The sequence below is a fragment of the Clupea harengus genome, chromosome 10 (genome assembly GCF_900700415.2).
Source record: "Clupea harengus chromosome 10, Ch_v2.0.2, whole genome shotgun sequence".
Lineage (NCBI taxonomy): Eukaryota > Metazoa > Chordata > Actinopteri > Clupeiformes > Clupeidae > Clupea > Clupea harengus.
Window position 1 is genome coordinate 26189002 of NC_045161.1, and position 20245 is coordinate 26209246.

The following is a 20245-nucleotide window of genomic DNA, read 5'->3' on the forward strand; positions in this document are numbered from 1 at the left end:
TTTGTTTTTATACATTTCAGACTAACTTCAGAGTGCATGAGTAAATTTGTCGCAAAACCTTCTTGTCTAGTGTAACTGACAGCGCTTCAAATTTGATTCAATCGCATATAAAGGGAGTGGGCAAAGCACATTTGTAGATCTGTATGTCACTGGGATACACTTCCGTCAGTTCGAAAACCGCTTCTGTAGTCCAGTTGCAATTCATACGTTCTCTGTGACTCCTCTTAGTTCATGCGCACATAACTAGCTAGAAGCCTTCGTGGACATCGTTAACTAGCTACCATCAGACGCCGTGTAATGTCTTGCTGGGAAAGCTGTGGGCAGCAGTGGCGTAGGAGCTGAAGTCTATGAGAAATTTAATCACCATTTGACATTTCATTGATTTTATTGTAACACCTAACGACGTTTGGAAGGCCTCAACATGTCTGTCGCGGGCTTCAAGAAACAATTTTATAAAGCAAGCCAGGTTGGTTCATAACTTTCTTCATTTCTAAGTTAGTCAACTGCTAACGCTATCTTGTTAGCCTAGCATAGCTCCAAGCTAGTCGCAATAGAACCGTTAGCCAGATAGTATATCAGAAAGCTTGCTGCTAACTGCACATTTTCAATTTTTACAGCTAGCTAGCCATATTATTAATGTTAGACAACTCGGTTGCCGAACTTGTTGCCGAATCAACTTTGTTGTCATTGTTGAAGTCATACTGACAGTTGAATTACACGACTCTCCACTACAGTTTGGTTTCATAAAACATTTTAAAAGTTTTCATTTGACATAAGATGACTGGGTTTTGTTTTGCACGACTGGGACTTTGCTAGTGTGAATTTCTATAGCGATAGCTAGTTAGCTAATGCTTGGAGCGTCTTATGGTGCTTCTTATGGTCGCTATACTTGGCCGTCTGTCTAACGAGTTAACTTCTCTGGAACATAACTTTTATTTTCAACGAACTGCGTTTCTTGCTGAAGGGAGGTCGCTATCTTGCGATAGCAATCAATAATCATGATATTTTGTAAGAGAACAGTCGAATGTTAGAAAGGTCCAACTCTGTGTCGAGTTTGACTGGGGTTGATTTGCAACCATAGAGAACCAGCTGTTGCTAGCAGCGTTTTCCCTGTTGTGAGCGGAGCTAACGGTATACTGTGGAATAATTATGTGCTTGCTAGCTAGCTAGCTATCTTGGTATTTTTGCAGCATTGCAACGCCCCCACTAGCCGAACTTCACCTAACCCACCTCAAATACCTTTTAAACTGAATTTGCCACGTTTGCGGGGAGGAATGGTGTCTTGTTGCATTTTCGGAAAGGCATTCAAGTTTGTCAATACATTTGCATTGATCGTCGGTTTTAATATCGCCGGGAGCCAGACTAAATAGAAGCAGTAACAATAGTAACACGTTTCTTGCTACAGTAATTTGCAGAAAAGTGGTGCAGGACTTTTTTTTTTCTTGTACTGCAATACCATAGGACCTTTCCTTTGATCCAGCATAAGGTTGTGTCCCATGAGTTTACTTTGAAGGGACATGCTTCTGTTCTTCAGATGATCATGACATGAAAACCCTTGTCCATGGAAGGCGTGTTGGATAAATAGTGAAGCGTTTGACCTACATAAGTATTGGAAGTCAATCAATGTCTCTGTTGACAAACAGGTGAATAGCATGCAACACATCAGGACACAATAATGGAACTAAAACACTTTATGACGGCCTACAGAATATTATCATGGATACTTATGAAATATGTACGACGTGTGTTGTAAATAGGACCAACTCGGTGAAGTGACACATATGCTCATTTCCTACTAGTGAGCAAACACAGGGTATATTTCCTATTTGCATTTAGCTGATTAACGCCTCCTGAGATTTTCGGGAAAAGTGAGGATGAGGCGGGGGCTCTCTCTCTTCCTCTCCACTAGTGCTGATCTCAGCAGGAAAGACAGCGGGCTCTCTTGCCCAACTTCCTCTCAGGAACCCATCCAGATTCCTGGGGAGCAGATAAAAGCAGGGGGGAGCGTTGAAAGAAATGTGTCAGTCCGACTGGAGGGGCTGAGAGAGAGAGGGAGAGTGTAAGTGCCTGGTGACCGTCTGGGGGGAAATGGAGGGCAGTGCAGTGAGTGTGAGGCTCTCTGGAAGTCGTATGGACGAGGGTCCCGGGTGGCCTGCTGGGTAATTGGACTGCAGTGCAGCAGTGGGCCGATGCCAGCATACCATAACAATCAATACTCAAGAGAAAAACAAGATGTCAGAGCCAGCTAGGAAGGCTCCCAAGGAAAGTTGCATTCCTACTTTGACACATAGTTTGTTAGTTCAAGGTTTCCTTGCCTATCGGATATCAAATTCCTGTTTTTGGGAAGCAGGAAGAGATTTTTTTTGTTTTTCTGAAATTGGTTCCTGGTTCATATGAATCTTTAAACACAGTAGTAAGTTTATGAAAACTTTCGACAGGCCCACTACCGTTTTTCCGCTTGCCCTCTTCCTTTTTCCTCAACCCACCACCGCCCACACACACCCGCTCACATAACTACGCAGTCACACATTTCCATATGTTCCCCATTGCACTGTTTGTGCTCTGTACCACTTCTCTGTGGGGTACATACGGAAGAATGCTTAGATTGAGACGCTGTTAGGCATTCCATTGCTGCTTGTGATTTTGGTTTCAATGAATTTCTAGGTCACATATGGTAATGTCTAAACGGGTAAAGAGATTGTGTCGTGCCATGGTTGCCATGGTTATGCTACCTATTGGGCTGAGTTTGGCTGGCTTTTACTTGACCGTCTCGTAAAAATGATTGCTGCTGTTACAACAGGTCCTTCCCTTCTTAACCCCTGGGTGGGTTACCTCAAGTGACTCGAATGCTGGTGGTTTCCTTTTTGTTGAGTCCGTGGAGTCATGTAGTTAATATTTTTGGCATGGTGTATTTCCAATGAAATGGCGTAATGTATTTGGTCATCGATGTGGATTGCGTGCAGCTTGACACAGATGCCTTCCTGTATATATCGCAAGTGTTTTGGAGGGAGTTAATCTGCGTCGTTGAGCAGGAATCTGACTCACGGTCATGCGTGCGCCTTCATTTACTGATCACAATCCCCCTATTCTTCAGCACAGAGGGATTCTGCTTCAGCGCCTCTCCTCCCCTTCAACGTATGCAAACTGCGTGAGGCTGTGTCATAGTGACTTCATTTTCTTTCTGTCGGAGTGCAGTTGTAAAAAAAAAACATTCATGTGACCAGGCCCTCCCGTCTCTAAACCTCGCTTTTGTTCTCTCTCCGGGTTAACTGTTGTTAATGTTCACCAAAGTGAGCAATGGTCTAACAGGGGAAATCTTCCATTTGTTTCGGCAATTGCCGTATGGCTCTTATCCTCTGGCCTTATGGGAAAGAAGTTGTGTTTGGGTTGGGTTTGACCTATGACCGCTGAGCTGTTTGTGTATCATGTTTGCATCATGCCTCAAGTTTTACAACCCTGGCTTTATCAAATGGTAGCACCCACCCATAAGCTAAAGCCATTTGGATGATATGCTTCAGTTCTCGTGTGAAGAGAGAGAGAAAGATAAACCAAACCTCTTAAATAATGAATCCCTTTCCGTGCCCTGACTCTTGCTTTCGTCATAGTTATACAAACAGCCATTCTTTGCTTACTGTGGAGTAGGGATGCACCGATACCGATACCAGTATCGGTATCGGTGCCGATACTTCGTTAAAATACTCGTACTCGTACTCGTTTTGAATTGCCGATACCAAGCACCGATACCACTCATCAGTATTTCACTGAATCAAACTGGCCGGGCTATGCTGACACAAAATGTGATTTATTGTCCTACCTGTCCTACCACTCTCTGCCAGACTAGTAAGTAGCTTATTTGCCGTCTTGTGTTGCATTTGCTTGATGTTTGACTGTGTTAGGAAAGTTTGTCATAGTGTCAAAGTATTTCAGTATACAGGTTTCGCTAAATTTAGCTGCTAGCATCTCGTTAGCGATTAGCAATTCCGTTGAGCTGCCTTAACGGCGATTTGGGCTCATTTTAAGATAAATGACGACGACAGGAGTAAGGCACAGTGTAAGATCTGCACTGCTACGGTGTGGAGGGGCGGAAAGGAAAGTACTTTGTTTAACACAAGCAATTTGATTAAACATCTGAAGACACACCATAGTGCTAAGTACACAGCGTTCACTGATGCTAGTGGCGCAAGACCGAAGCAACCAATCTTAACTGACGTCTTGCAAAAGAAAAAAAACGCGCACGCACCACAGAGAGAGAGGTAGAGAGAAAGACTGTGCCACATAGGTTAAGTGATTGTTTGTGTACTTGAGCAGGAGATTCTTCTGATCCTTTTGTAACTGAAATGTGCTCTTGTGCTAATCCAGTAATAGTTCTGTTCACTTTTTGTTAAGCAGACTGTGTTGTTAACTATGCAGCAAATTGAATTGCCTTTATCTGGTTATATTTGCATTTTGTCTCATGTGATGATATTGTCTGTTTGAAGGCTTTTTTTGTGTGTTAAAACCAGAAAGCTCTGTTTATTTTTGGCTTGGGATAGCCTTCTGTTAATTTTGTACTATAGGCTTGACATAATCTGCAGAGGATAAAATAAAATCTGCCTCCAAATTAATTGCACTTTCATGGAGACCAAATCTAAGAAGTATCGGTATCGGTACTCGGTATCGGCAAGTACACGAATAAAAATACTCGTACTCGTATCGGTTTGTAAAAAAGTGGTATCGGTGCATCCCTACTGTGGAGTGAAGCCTCTGTGTAGACTGTATCAGACTCATCTCACCCATAATGGCTCAGGGCCCTAACGAAGGGGAGATCACCCACTGCCTGGCCTAAACGCCTCTGTTCCCAACAGCAGCAGGAACACTGTGTTTTGAGTGCTGGAGCATATTACAACTGGTGTGTTTTTCTTTGGTTTATTTCTGCAGTTTTGCTGAACCAGCTCAGTCCATTAAGCAGTTGTTACTGTGATGTTCATTTGTACATATGGGGGAGTGACCACTCCCTGAGAATGTGCTGAGAGGCACTATGCTGTCTTTCACAGGAAAGGAAGTGGTTTGCCTTGAACAGAAAAAACCTTCTGAAAATCCAACTGTTACGGTCAGATGGATGACCAAAAAAAAAAGCTCAAGGAAAAAAAAAAAAAAAAAAGTGAGAGGAAAAAACGTGAAGGAAAAAAAAAAAAAACTTGCTGTAGTATGTGTATCCCGAGTTCCTCTCCATAAAAAAGGCATGTGTTTTAAATTAACAAATCCGCTGATGTCACTTGAAAAGCACGATGAGCGCTATCACTGTTCAAACGAACATTGCCTTGGAGGAGAAAAACACACGCCACGCTCAACATGTGTTTGTTGAAAACTTTATGATGTCCCAACGAGCAGCAGAGTCCCAGACGGATCCGGCCTGGTTCCGGGTCGGGTCCGATCCAGATCCGTGTGAGTCAGCCGCTGGCTTTGGTGCTGTGGCAGACATTGTTTTTCTCCTCTGTGTGTGAGTGACTATGAGGGAGAACTGCTCACGCCTCTCAAACAAGCCTAGGATTCCCTGAGCAGTTATGTAGTTGTGGCTCTGACATGTTCAGACACGGAGCTTTATTCCAGCTATGCAGTGCGTTTGGAAACCCAGAAGAACAGTGTAGGTATGCACACCACAGCACAGTACACCCTGCTTCTGCACGTACTGAACTCAAAGAATTGAGTTCAATCTCATGATCAAGCCGCTGGGCCACCCAGGGCCTTAAAGAAACTTGAAAGAGATATTGATACGATTATCACAGCAGTGCAGAGATGCTTCTCTTGGCAAGGAATTTGCAAGAAAGTAGTGAGTTGAGAGTCGGGACGGTACACGTCAGGTATCACTAGGCCTGGGGGACAGGACGGAGGAGGGCATACTGTCCTCGCACGTGTACACTGCACAGAGCGCTAGCTTTGGAAGGTGTTTTTCGTGTGTGTGTGTCTGTGGGCTATATTATAAGATGGGCAGGCTTAGTACATTGAAACAGTAGCATCCTTGTCTTGAACATCAGCAGGGCAGATCTTGTGTCTCTGGAGGTGGCAACACTATTGTCCGAAGGTGGGAACGTTCCCAGACCTAAAGTGATGAACTGGTCTCTGGTTTCCTTCTGGCTCTGGTGTGCAGGATAACGAGCTGCTATCTCCAGGGTTCTATCTCGTATCCCTGTGCACACTGACCTTTGTAGTTGTTTGCATGTGGATGTGAAATATCTTGTGATGGTTAAAGTAACGTTTGACATTTCACGCCAACTGCTTGCAAACTCGTTTTGATATCTTAAAATCTGGTTGTTGCATCATTTGGTGAAGCTTCTTAAACGCTCGTCACAAGAGTGCAGAAGACTGATGCAAGGGGCATATTGAGTCACTTTGAATGGAGTGAACGAAATCCTCGGCTCCTTCTCAAACTAAACAGTAGGAGAGTTAATATGACGATACAAAGCTCTTCCGTGGATAGTGCATAGTGTTGCTTTAATGTTAACGTTACAGGACCCCTTTTTATAGTAACTGACCACATGACCTCCAGTGATCTAAGCATGATGATCATTGAGGATAAAGTAATCTAGCTGATGACTGAGTAATATTAGAAATGGTTTGGTTCCATACAGATGTTGACCCTTTCTTTACCCCCAAGACTCTCTTGAGGTGCTGGTATGAACTATCAATATGAGCTGCCCAGTTCTGGATGGGCAACCACTGTATCAACTCTATGTAGTTAAATATCTTTGCACTTGTCAGAGTTCTGTTTGACAATTATACAGGCCCCTTGCTGTGTGTGAAGTGTTTGTGATCTGGGCTGTTATCAGCCTTGCTGGCTTCGACCTTAGAGGTGGTAGGGAATGCTTTACCCACTGGATAATGTTCAGGCCCCTGGTCCCAGTCTCGGCTCATTTGGTTACCAACCACTGTCTAAGATAAAAAAAAAAAAAAAACATTTTTTTAACCAGCCAAAATATGAGTTGGACTAAAACTCATATTTTACTAGCCACTACCCTGTCTAAAACTCAGATTTTACTAGCCACTACCCTGTCTAAAACTCATATTTTACTAGCCACTACTCTGTCTAAAACTCATATTTTACCAGCCACTCGGGGCCTAACACACACACACACTCTTCTCAGCTACTTTCCCGCGATTGTAATCCAAAACACCTTTTTTGTCAAATTTACCAAATTGGTCCTCACTCGTCTAACTGTCCATTTCAGTGTGTGCACTAAAAAACAAACTAAAAAAAGCATGTTACGTCAGGAGCATGGAAAGGAGGGGTGTGATTTGATTGGCTGTGGAGCTCAAATATCAACAACCTTTTACCAGAATTGCAGACTCTGCTTTTAAAATATGTGTCAACCTGTGCTTTTAGTCAACGTCTAATTTTGCAGTTGGAAACACTGCCCCTTAGGTCCTTCCCACTCTCTCCCTGTCTCTGTTTGATTTAATAAGTGCCGGCCGTTTGACGTCTGATGTCATTGTTTAATGCCGCCTTTGTCGCTATTCTGAGCTGTTAGCTAAACTATGAGGAGCATCATCTGAACAACGGCACCAACACAGAACTTACATAACCAGCTAGTTGTGTTGTTTGTCTGTGTGAGTGAGACTGTGTGCCAAGTCATGGAGGCTCTGCTCTAGCTCTGCCCACAACAAAGCATGACTCTCCCCCTCTCTCTCTGTCTCTGTCTCTCTGCGCAGATGGTGAGTGAGAAGGTTGGCGGCGCAGAGGGAACCAAACTGGATGAAGATTTCAAAGATTTGGAGCGGGTGAGTAAAATCCCCAGCAAGCGAGCATGGATGTCAGTTACAGTCGTTGGCCAGCAACAGACAGCCCTGCCTCCTCTGTGTGTGTGTGTTTGCGTGCTGTGGCCGTTATTTACTGAACTCGGAGCAGGCTGACCTCCCAGCTATTTCAAATTGATGAACGCCTGCAAAGTACATGTGCACTGACACAGAATGACACATTTGCAATTAAAAATCTCAAAATGCTTCATGCTTTCTGATGAGGAAACTTGGAGATTTTCTCTTTGCCTTCATTTGAAGGACCCAAAGCCCCCCAGCAAAGGCCCCAGCATGACTAGATATGCTCACAGTGTTTGTTTGTCTAATTGTCACCTGATGCACAATAAAGAGTGACTAAGCCTTCCTGCTGAATCATATCTTTTTAAATTAGTCACTCTGTGTTGTTTAGTGTTGTCACCCAAAGGTCCCGCAGACAAAAGGCTGCTAGAACGCTTGCTAATAAGAACCTAATTAAATTCTCATTGATCCATGTGTCACCACTGTGTTAATCACCACTTTAGTCTGATTCGTTAACCTTGTGTGGTATGTCGCACTAGTGGCTCTGTTACCACAGGCCACAGCTTTAGACTGCACACACTGAGCTGATGGCTCTAGTACAGTCATAGTGAAAGTGGGTTGTCAACCACCGCAACCGCCTACCGCCCCCAATCGCCCCCTTATCACAGGGTCATGCCTTATATTGTTGCTCAGTTGTCACTAGGCTTAGTCTTAAGCCATAAGAGCAGAAAATGAAGGGGGCTCTGGTGCGGAGGCTACTGAGTGTTCTGCTAGCTTTCACATGCAGCACTCTGCATGTTATCATGTTAAAGCACTGTGTTTAGTGCTGGAACATGCATGTGTGTGTGTGTGTGTGTGTGTGAGAATAACTCTCATGTCAGAGTGTGGTCTTTACACCTCCCACCTGGTCTTGCCACTCTGCACTGTTGACAGCGGGGTGGAGTGTACAGTATGTTCCCTTGACTTTCTGCTTGCAGGAGTAACCCAGTCCCTCTGCTCTCTCTCAAATTCAAGCAACACTTCAAGCTCACTGTAAACTGGGTCAGATAGGCCGTGGAGTTGGTCAATATTAAACCTTAAAATCCTCCCATACGGCATTTCCTGTTTGATTCTCTTTGATGGGACTATGTGTGATCAGATCTTGCCATCTGTTCCATTATGTATCTCACCAAATGGCTGTTCCATATGCTCCATTCCATCTCTGTCCAACAATGCACTTTCAACACTAGAAGGAGAACGATCTAGAAAGAGACGGGAACAAGCTAACAAATGAACTAACTGTTATACCTTGTGTTGCCTCGTTCAGCCATGTCATGAATGCAGGCCCTATCCAGGAAAAGTTTAACCTACATCTGGCACGGCTGCAGATGTGCTGGTGTGTCTTTGCAGGCCAGGCTGGGGAGATAAAAGTGTCAGGCTGTTTTTCTTCAAATAAATAAATAAAAAAAATCAGATAAAATGCTCATTCCTCACGATTATGTAATACAAAATTATTTATCTCCACAGCATTTTCAAGGACTCAAAAATCTGAGAATTCTTTCTGGCATGCTTATGGTGTTGATTTATTATGGTGAACCAGCGTACCCAGATGGTTTATACAGTGACAGTCTCTCCACTCATGGGCTCATTATAACTATAAATCACACACACACAATCAATCTAGACCAAAACGTGACTGACTAAAAACGTTGAAGATGTGTGCATGGTCCCTTAAGAGAAATAGATTTGTTTGTATGCCAAAGACGTCCGTGATGTTGCTGGCCATCATTCTGAAATTGTTTTCCTCTGTGCCCTAGTTACTTGTGTTTTTTGTGGTGGTTCTTCTCCAGTAGTGATGTCACCCCCCCCCCCCCCCCCCCCCCTGTGTTTTGTAGAAAGTAGATGTGACCGGCAAAACGGTGGTGGAGGTCATCTCTAAAACCTCAGAGTACCTGCAGCCTAACCCAGGTAAGACTTTCCAGCAGGTCCACGTAACAGCTTGCTGTTGGAACCCATCTGGCCAAGAATGGGTGCCTGTAAGTTATTTACATAATGCATCATTTTTTTTATGGAACGCTCAATATCGAAAAATACTTGAGAGCCCCCATCAATTTAATTTGCCTCCTACTCTTTGGGTTTGACACAGAAATAGTGTTGCTTTGAATAGGAATGGCCGTTCTGCTTGTTCTAATTCTATGGTTGTTCTGCTCTTTATAATTCTATGGTAGTTATAATTCTATGTCTGGGCCGGATCGGCTCTAGATGGGACCAAAATTTGTTCCAGAGCACTGTCATTAGGGGATGACCATTCATATCAATAACGCAGGCCTCTGATGTAGTCTCGTCAATCTATAACCTGTGTGTGTGTGTGTCTGCGTGTGTGTACACCACAGCGTCCCGGGCCAAGCTCTCCATGCTGAACACTATGTCAAAGATCCGTGGCCAGGTGAAGAACCCTGGATACCCCCAGGCAGAGGGCCTGCTGGGAGAGTGCATGGGAAAGTACGGCCGTGAGCTCGGAGAGGAAACCAACTTTGGTGCGTTCGAGCTAACATTTATGTATCTTATGTATTTACATGTGTGTGTGTTCAACACAGGACCGCTACAAACTTGGGAAAGAACTTTTGTTCCAGGTCACGTGGACTAACGTGTGTGTGTGTGTGTGTTTGTTTGCTTGCGCGCACATGTGTGCGTGTGTGTGTGTACATTAGGGGTGGGGGAAAAAATTGATTTTTCGATTTCTCTCGATTCTCTTTAGAACGATTCTGTCTCGATTCAGAAAAGTTCATAATCGATTTTTTTATTTAATTTTTTTTTTTTCACATTCATTTTGTGTTGAAATGCAAGCTGCATCGATTCTTGCATTGTTCATAGAAAGTCATAATTGTGACAAGGAAAAACTTTTTCTCTAATAAAAAAATAGATCTGTTGATTTTCTTTAATTATCAAACACAAAGTAGGAAGTGATTTGAGACTCTAAGTAGCAAACTCAAATGTTTTAAAAATTGAGATGCATCGATAATCGTTTTATCGGTTTAGAATTGATAATCGATAATCGGTTTAGAATCGAGAATCGGTTTAGAATCGAATCGTTGACCTCTGAATCGGAATCGAATCGAATCGTGAGGTGCCAAGAGATTCCCACCCCTAGTGTACATGCACTTATGTATCTTATGTGTCTGAGTGTGGCCGGCAACAAATATAGCAAGGACACCAACATTTGTGAATTCAGACTAACGTGTGTATGTATTGGTGTGTGAGTGCATAGTTGAAGGCTTTGAATGTGAAAAACATGAATTTAGGGTGTAGCCAATGATATGATTAATTAAAAGAATGATATCTTGCTTTCACTTCTGCAGAGCAAATATGACGCAGGTTTTAAGGAATGGTAAATATGGTCTGTGCTGGTCGTGTTTGTGTATGTATGTGGGTGTGGACCAGAAGAGAGGACAATAAGGGTCTGATAATATTGATACTTGAGTGTTTAGCTACTGAAGTCCATGATCTAGCCTTCAGGGCTCCAACCATCCTGAAATACTCCTCAAACTGTCCCGAGGTGGATACACCAGATGAAACTCCATCTCAAATGTTATTCATCTATAATCTACTAGTCTACCATTGTCGGGAGTAGACCCAAAACTAAAGCTACAGTTACAGTAGACCCTAAACTAAAACTAACTTCAAATAAAGTCGACTTGACTACTTGCTTTGATCATTAAAAGCACACCATAGAAATGATCATTATTCAGTTTGAAAATGAATTCAGTTGCTTTTCCAGGGCAGTAATACTGCTGAGTGAGACCATGGTACGACAGGACATGGATGACTGAGAGAATGATTTCATATGAGCCGTTTTATACCAATGCTAAAACAGGAGCACACATACCCTTAACAGTGGAGTACAGTTAGGCGCTTATACCCTTTCTGAGAAGGGATGACAAAAATACACAAATGAAAGACTAATATAATGTAATGTTGCATCATATTGATATAATACTAAAGCATCAGATTATTGTAACAGACTACACCATTGCTATTCTGTTTCTATTTGAGAGAGAAGACACTGAGCTATAGCCAATCAAAACGGGTCATTGCTATGCAAGCCTGTCTGTTGCATGTGCAAGCCAGTCTCGCCCTTCTGAAAACATTTTGAAAGGTTTGTTCCATTAAGAGTGACATGATATCTAAACAATCAGATCTAGCGGGGGCTAGGTCAAAGTGTTGGCCTAACTTAGCCCTTCAAAGCCATTCAAAGAAAGAGCTTTGCCGTAGCCTATGTAAGCTTTGGAAACACGTTAAGTTGCTGGCTGGCTAACCCACAATGTGATTTGTTAAAGCTCTCTGTAAAGTGAATTGTGAAGTCTATGTAGCAGTTTGATAAAGCTGTGTATAAATTGAGTGACTTGACTCGTGTGCTGTCTGTGCTTCAGGTGGTGCTCTTATTGATGCTGGGGACACCATGAAGAGGATGGCTGAGGTCAAGGACTCTCTTGATATTGATGTCAAACAGAATTTTATTGATCCCCTGCAAGGACTATATGACAAAGACATTAGGGAAATACAGGTACACACACACACCATCACTTATTGTCATATGACAAACGTACCACAGTAGCACAATTTCAATTTTCGGTGACATTTCTGACTTCTCGTTTCATTTCCTAAAAATGAATACATTTCAGTGTACAGTACAGTATTGCCACTTCTCGCATCCCTCTTTCGTACCAGAGGCCGTGTGGAAGGTTGCTATGGTGCTGTGACCGTGCCACTTGCTATTTGCTCCGTTCTAACTCAGTGTAGCTGTTCTCCACTGCGTGCAGCAGTCAGTGCAGCAGCGGCCAAGAATTTGACACTTCAAGTCTACGTTTGCTGTTAGCCGCAAGCACCAGGCCTTAAATGTCATGTGGTTAACTTGCTTGCATGTCTCCTCACACTTGAGACACAGAGCACCATGCCTTAAAGGTTAGTGGTTAACTTGCTTGCATGTCTCCTCACACTTGAGACACAGAGCACCATGCCTTAAAGGTTAGTGGTTACCTTGCTTGCATGTCTCCTCATACTTGAGACACAGAGCACCATGCCTTAAAGGTTAGTGGTTAACTTGCTTGCATGTCTCCTCATACTTGAGACACAGAGCACCATGCCTTAAAGGTCAGTGGTTAACTTGCTTGCATGTCTCCTCATACTTGAGACACAAACAGAGCACCATGCCTTAAAGGTTAGTGGTTAACTTGTTTGCATGTCTCCTCATACTTGAGACAGAGCACCATGCCTTAAAGGTTAGTGGTTAACTTGCTTGCATGTCTCCTCATACTTGAGACAAACAGAGCGCCATGCCTTAAAGGTTTCTGGTTAACTTGCTTGCACGTCTCCTCACACTTGAGACACAAACAGAGCAAATGGAGAGTCCAAGCAGTCATGCCACCATTTAATCATTTAGCAGGTGTTTATATTTATATTCAAACTAACTTAAAGCACAGTACTGATATAGACGATATATAGACAACATACTGGTGCCAATGTATATCAGTATTGTGTTTTTAAGTTGGTGTGTGTGTGTGTGTGTGTGTGTGTGTGTGTGTGTGTGTGTGTGTGTGTGTGTGTATATAAAAATAATGCTCTCCATGCCACAGTGCTTTCACAGCACTGCCATAAGGTACTAGTCCTTCATAGTAAAGGCAATGTGTTTCTCCTGGCTTACAGCACCACCTGAAGAAGCTGGAGGGTCGTCGTCTGGACTACGACTACAAGAAGAAGCGGCAGGGCAAGATCCCTGACGAGGAGGTGAAGCAGGCTCTGGAGAAGTTCCACGAGTCCAAGGAGGTGGCCGAGACCAGCATGTACAACCTGCTGGAAACCGATGTAAGTACCTGTGCTCTCTCTGTGAATGTGTGAGCGAAGAGGAGGATTGTTTTTCTTTCTTCTCCATCTTCCTTTTTCTTTCTTCCTCCTCTTCCTTCTTCTTTCTCTTCCTGCTGTTCCTCCTCCTTGACTTTCTCTTGCTGAGGGTTTACAGTGCCATCTGCTGTGGAAACATTTTCCTTGTACCCACATGCCTCAGATAGGATTACATGTAACCAAATCTCTCGGCCGTCCTTTTGCACTGCCTATAAGAGAGTGATATTGCACAGTATGTTAGTCTTTAAATACAATTTTTGATTTTTTTAAATGCATAAGGCTAGGTTTTTTTTTTCATGTGATTTGAAGAGACAGTAGTGCGAGTTGTGGTTTGTTACACCTGTAGGGTTTTTCCATTGGCACTTTTGGCCGCGCCGAGCTCATTTGTATTTCCATTGCACGTTGAATGGCACAAACTGCGCCGTGCCACACCACACTCATATTGGACCCTCTGCTGAGCAAATGCGCCAATCAACGTCAAAGATACTATCTCTTTTGTGATGGGCTCAGTCGCTTACCATAGAGTCTATATTTATTTTTTGTCTATCAAGAGCCGTATGAAGCAGATCCGGTTACAAAGTTTAATCCGTAAAGTTTGATCAATATAAGTTTGAATATATCAATGATGGTAAATGGTAAACTGCCTATGGACATTTCTACCATAGTGAGTGTGTTGAGGCAGACATTGAATCTGACTAAATAAACATATTCTCTCATTGTGACACTTATATTTGGTAACGAGATGTTTCGTGTGTGTGTGTGTGTGTGTGTGTGTGTGTGTGTGTGTGTGTGTGTGTGTGTGTGTGTGTGTGTGTGTGTGTGTGTGTGTGTGTGTGTGTGTGTGTGTGTGTGTGTGTGTGTGTTTCTGCGTTTGCGTCTTTTCCAGCAAATTGAGCAGGTGAGCCAGCTGTCCTCCCTGGTGGAGTCCCAGGTGCAGTATCACCGGCAGGCCGTGCAGATCCTGGAGGAATTATCAGAGAAGCTCAAAGACAGGTGTGTGTGTCCATGTTCACGTGCGCTCACATCTGTACTTGCATGGTTTTTGTAGGCAATCTCAGGAAAAAGTAAATATAATTTAAGCAGCATTTTACTGTCTGTATCTAGCCATTTATAAACACAAAACAACTGACGTGCATTAAGTGTAATTATTCCTAAGGCACATGCTCAGTCTTTGCTGTGCAAGTTCAATGTCATCCAACTTGACACTCTGAGATTCATGTGAATATAGAGTGCGTTATAAATTAAATTGAATAATTATTATTATTATTATTTAACTTTTTTTTTTTCCTCTCCAGGATAATGGAGGCACAGGCCCGCCCCCGCAGGGAATACATCCCTAAGCCCAAACCAGTCTACGACTTTCCAGAACCGGACCAATCAAACGGCGGCTTCACTCCGTCTGTAGCTCCTCCTCCTGCCCGCAACTCAGGTAAGGCGCACAGCTGAGAGGCAGCATGGGGCCTCCGCAGGGTAGAGGCAGCATGGGGCCTCCGCAGGGTAGACGCAGCATGGGGCCTCCGCAGGGTAGACGCAGCATGGGGCCTCCGCAGGGTAGAGGCAGCATGGGGCATCCGCAGGCTCTGAGTCTCGGCTGCCTTTAGTTGCCCCTCTGACTTCCTCCAGAACTGAGGAGGAGAAGAAGAGCAGCACATTGTGCTTTGTTCCTCTTGCTGTCAACTGGTGGCAGGGCGTGACAAGACTGCCTGGCTGTGTGTGTGTGTGTGTGTGTGAACGCACACACGCACTCACTGTCATGTGCACAAGTGAGTGTGATGGTATGTCTGCGTCTGTGAGCACAAGTGTGTGTGTGTGTGTGTGTGTGTGTGTGTGTGTGTGTGTGGCTGGGTGAGACGGAGCGAACGGGTAGGTCAAAGGATGCAGCTGCCAGTTGTTTAGCTCCTCTCGCCAGTGATCTCATTCTGTGTTTCCCCCCTGCTGTGATCTCATCAGACCCGTACCTCCAGTTTGGCCGAGCATCAACACGGAAACCCAGGCCGCGTGAGTCAGAGGCGCAAGTGCCTTCGTTTGTGCGTGTGAACAGGGGAGTGCAAAGGGCAAAGGGGGCTGGCAAACACACTTCATGACAAGCTATGGACAGCAGCTTGTGAAGGGTGTTAAATCAAAAGCATGCTTCCACAATCAACAGGATGCTTCTTGCCTGGCTGTTATAGTAATGCCTCTAAGAGCAAATGGAAAAAAAAAAACTAAATTCCCATTTTTAATGGTGGGAAAATGGGGTCATCCAATCAGCTTGTATTATCTGTATTGATTGAAAGCTAATCTGGACTGGTGGGAAGCATGATCAATTGATTTAATTCCGAACGTCTAACAGAAAACCCTGGTCAGCGCCTGCAGCTGACTGCGTCCTGCTTCCATAATGGGATTGCACTGTGGAAATAAGCAATGTAATCATGCATTGGGAAATTAGTATTGGCAGAGTTGAGGAGGCATAGTTGGTTAAAACATACACACACTCTCACACACTCTCTCCCTCACACACACACACACTTTAATTCATGTGGCATGGTTAATGGTTAATCCCACTCAGTTTTCCTCATTCCTGTTTAGAGTGGAATTGCACCATCATACTACTAGCTGTTAGGGGCAGTCCCAGCGTAGGTGATGAAACAAACATGGCAGAGGTCACATGTAACAGAGGAAATGCGTGCTTGTCCTCACACTGTGCCACGCCGCAGGAAGCCAGGACATTGTTATTAGTTGGAAAGTGAATTAGAAATGTGCAAGGGCAACCGGGGCAAAAAGGGTAATTCTGGTCCACACCGGAGGGCATCTCATGGAATGTGCAGTGTTGGAAGGTCAGTGTGCAGAGCTCAGTTCCTGGCAGGCAGTAATGCAAACATTATGAGGGCTCTCATGCTTGTGCTTGTTCTCCGTAATCGTGCATATGGTATAGTCTGCTCATTCAGATAGGGTTTAGTGGCAAAGCTGTTCTCTCAGAGGTTTGTTTTAAAGCAGCAATAAGAAGTTCTGTTCCAAAACTAGCAAGCTAACTAACTAAAAGGCCTGCAAAAACCTTGCAAACACCACCAGCAGCCCAGTTGACACGGATAGAAGCTTGCCAAGTCACTAACTGGTGTCTTCTGGCAGTATAGCTGGAAATGTCGTGCTGTGAAAGCTTTTCTTCCATTTATGCAGGGTATTCCATCCCGGTACACAGAACTACATAGGGCATATCCTGGATGGCTAGTGGGAAAGATGGGTGTTTTCTGTCCTTCACATGACCATATGCTATCAAAATGAATTTGAGGATGGTACCAAAGCTAGTTGCCTATAAAACCATACCTCAAAAAGTGTCATATTGTTGCATGGTGTTACTTTAAGCCCAGTTCACCAAACAGAAAAAAACACTACAGTCCCCTCCAGGCTTTGATGTTCTGAGAAAACAATTACGTGTTTGCAAGAAAAAAAAAATGAAGTTACCCTTTACTAAATTACCTTACTGACTTTAGCTGACCCTCCTCGTTCGGTCCCTCTGTCCTGTTTATGGATGTTACAGCTGTGGAAAAGGCCCCTCCTTTGTTTTTCACCCATTTGTGCTTTCCTAGAATGACCCCAGCAGAGTGCAGTGAGCGAGGCCATCAGATGCATACTAGGAGAGGAGAGGAGAGGACCCTAGTGGTGGTCGCTGGGGTTTCTCTATTCTGACACTATGGGGAGAACAGTTTTACTATGACCACTTTTATTATTAAGACATTAAATCTTAATAGACAATGGAAGTCAACTAGTGTATTTATTGCTGGCCTTTTTTTCTTGAGGTCCCAAGGGCTAAATGTCTTTTCCCTCAGAACACATTGCCTGAGCATTGCCTGTTAGGTTGGCTGTTGTTTTTTGTAAAGTGGCAGGGTGTATATAAACAAAGATACACTTTAGAACAGCCTTGGAATAATAGCACTTTAGCCATGAAAAAATATCAGATTTGTGTTCTGTACTTTCTGTTTTGAAGATTGTGTTACATAGATGCAATGCGTAATAGTTGAAATTGTGCAGTGGTAGTTGGCTCAGTTAACAGTATATCTGCTTGCAGTTATTTGTTGTACAGACTAATTCGCTAATTTCCGGTGCTTTTATAGAAATTTTTTGTTAGTCATTCAAGGCCCACTCTGACAATTATTTCATTTTATTAGATGAGATTAATGTGTGTTGCCTACACTCTCTGTACAGCCCTTTATGTAGGTGTTAACATCATGTAACTAGATCCCGAGTACGGTGTTACTGAGTATGGGTTTCTCTGTGCTACTCCTATAAATAAACCTGTTTTGGTCCAGGCTCCTGTCCTGTGAATCTGTTGACTTAATGTGATTTCAGTGAGGCGAGCGCAGAGTTGGTGGCTGGTTTAACACGAGCGTGTGACCTGCTGTTTGGGTGTAAGTGAGAATGTAGGCAGGGGCAGGCGTGCTGGGAGCGACGGTCCTCACTTTAGTCCAGATGATTAGGCCTCGTGTCTAACCTCGCTTTTTACGCAGAAACGTAAGCACGTAAATACATAAGCCAGGCCGCATTACTGCGCTCTTAATCCCCGCGGTTGTGAAGACTCCAGGTCCAGACTAACTGTGTGAGGACTAAGCCAGCCGGGCGTGATAAAACTCCAGACTAACACGGCTTGCAGTGTATCACACTTCACATTCAGACTAATACAGTTTTGGCCTGTGTTTGTGTCTAACCATTTTGGAGTGCGTTGCATCACCAGGTCGTCAGTCACACATAGTAGTCATGATGGTGGACAGCTAGAGCAGAGAGCGAGAGAGATCTTTCCTCTGTGTTGACAGTCTGAAGACAACACTGCAAGTTTCTGTTCTCGTTTCTCCTCTTGTCATCACTCTCCCATCTCACCCATTACCTATTTTCAAACCATCTTTCTATTCTCTCTCTCTCTCTCTCTCTCTCTCTCTCTCTCTCTCTCTCTCCTCCTGCAGTCTCGGACCAGGCGTGCTGTAAAGCGCTGTACGACTTTGAGCCGGAGAACGAGGGTGAGCTGGGCTTCCACGAGGGCGACATCATCACCCTGACCAATCAGATCGACGAGAACTGGTACGAGGGTGCCCTGCGCGGCCAATCAGGCTTCTTCCCCCTCAACTACGTGGAGGTGGTTGTCCCACTGCCTCACTGAGGCGCTCCTCCTGAAGACACAGGGAAGAAGGGGGTGAGAGGGAGATGGAGAGAGAGAGAAGGAGATAGAGGGGGGGAGGGAAGGAAGGAAGGAAGGAGGGAGGGAAAATGAGGAGCCCGTTTGAAGCAGTCTTCGGTGTTAACTCATCCTCATCACCACGGCCGTCGGGCGAAGACTGTAACCTGTACTCTGGCACTTTGTCACCAAGACTCTCAAGAGAGGAAAACTTCCGGAAAAGGGTGGCTTCTCACATTCCATCACAGACAAGATAAAAACTAAATAAATAAACAAAGAAGAAGAAGAAGAAAAAAAAAACATTTTTAACACATCTGAGGAAGAAAAAAAAAACGGACGATGATTGATGGACTGACGGCAAGTGAAAATGGACCTAAACGTGACTTCACAAACACACTCATACACATTTTAACCCTAACCTAGAAATTTTGTATGTCGTTTTCTGTACCACAGAGGTATCCCGAAATCAGACACAAGTCAAGTCGAGGAGATTTGAAATGAGCCTCTGCCAAGGAAGATGTGCTGTGGTGATTTCTTTAGTCGGTTATCATTACAGATATCTACAGAAAAGCCTCTGTACGGCAGGCTGTTGGGTCTCTTCCCCCTAAGGATCTCTGGAGTAAACTCAGTGTCCCTGTAACTATTTTAACATTTGCTTGTGGTTGGAACTTGTAGGATTTATGGGGCAGGAATGTGGTTCGTGGTGGGGGAGGACAGCCTCCGTTTGGCTGGTGTGTCTTGGGAGCTGTCGCACAGCTTCTGGGACTCCCTGGCACTCGGACAGTGGTGGTGCAGAAATGTGGCCACTTTGTCTTTCTAGGCAAAGCCACCAGTCTGCAGTGCCCAGTGGAGCTAACATTCACATGCACCTCTAGCACCCCCTGCTGGGCAGGCTGAGCCACTGATCCTTGCCAATCTACCAGTTAGCTGAAAGACATCTGTTGCAGTTATGCTCTGTAGAGGTTAGCTGGTTAGCGTGCTAGTATGGCTAGTCTCTTATGTGTCAGAACTGGAGTGCTAAGCATGTCTGAGCCACAGGGTGCACACCCAGGGTAGGTCCTCTCTGTAAATGCCCTTTGGGTCAAACTGTTTGCTTGAAAATGAGTCCTAAAATAGCATTTCATTGCACCAACTGTTCGTTTTGCACCTTGGATCTCATGTTGAAATTGATCGTAGAAGGGACTTCCATGTGTCAACGTGTAGGCTTGACGGCTCAATTACTTTAGAGAAAGATTGTGTCCTACAATGTCATCACACTACAGTTTGAGACTAAAACACTAAGATTATACATTGGTGGGGGGTGGGGGGGGGACCTGCACATTTTTTTGAAATCACAAAACACCCCCTCTCCCCCCTAATGTGCATGATACTCATGTCTTTTAATTGGTCTATTTTTGTACGAGCCAAAAAAAAAAAAAAGAATTTGTGTAATGAAAT

At 44.1% G+C, this 20245-nt stretch overlaps 1 protein-coding gene across 2 annotated transcripts; it reads left to right on the plus strand.

The window, feature by feature from the left end:
• The first annotated feature begins 165 nt into the window (after positions 1-165).
• sh3gl1b (SH3-domain GRB2-like 1b) lies at positions 166-20240 on the plus strand. Of its 2 annotated transcripts, XM_012821805.3 has the most exons (10): positions 166-466; positions 7687-7755; positions 9663-9735; positions 10161-10304; positions 12198-12331; positions 13471-13629; positions 14552-14658; positions 14961-15094; positions 15616-15663; positions 18600-20240. In XM_012821805.3, the coding sequence occupies exons 1-10, from the start codon at positions 422-424 to the stop codon at positions 18791-18793; spliced, it is 1107 nt and encodes a 368-aa protein (XP_012677259.1). In that variant the 5' UTR covers positions 166-421; the 3' UTR covers positions 18794-20240. The 2 variants fall into 2 exon arrangements, with proteins under 2 accessions (XP_012677259.1, XP_012677262.1); XM_012821808.3 differs by lacking the exon at positions 15616-15663 and having other exon boundaries at positions 169-466.
• The last annotated feature ends 5 nt before the right edge of the window (positions 20241-20245 follow it).

Coding starts and splice junctions, on each gene's coding strand:
- sh3gl1b (XM_012821805.3), top strand. CDS start 422: ATGTCTGTCGCGGGCTTCAAGAAACAATTTTATAAAGCAAGCCAG. Junction 9,736..10,160: donor GTACCTGCAGCCTAACCCAG/GTAAGACTTTCC, acceptor TGTACACCACAG/CGTCCCGGGCCAAGCTCTCC. Junction 15,095..15,615: donor TCCTCCTGCCCGCAACTCAG/GTAAGGCGCACA, acceptor TGATCTCATCAG/ACCCGTACCTCCAGTTTGGC.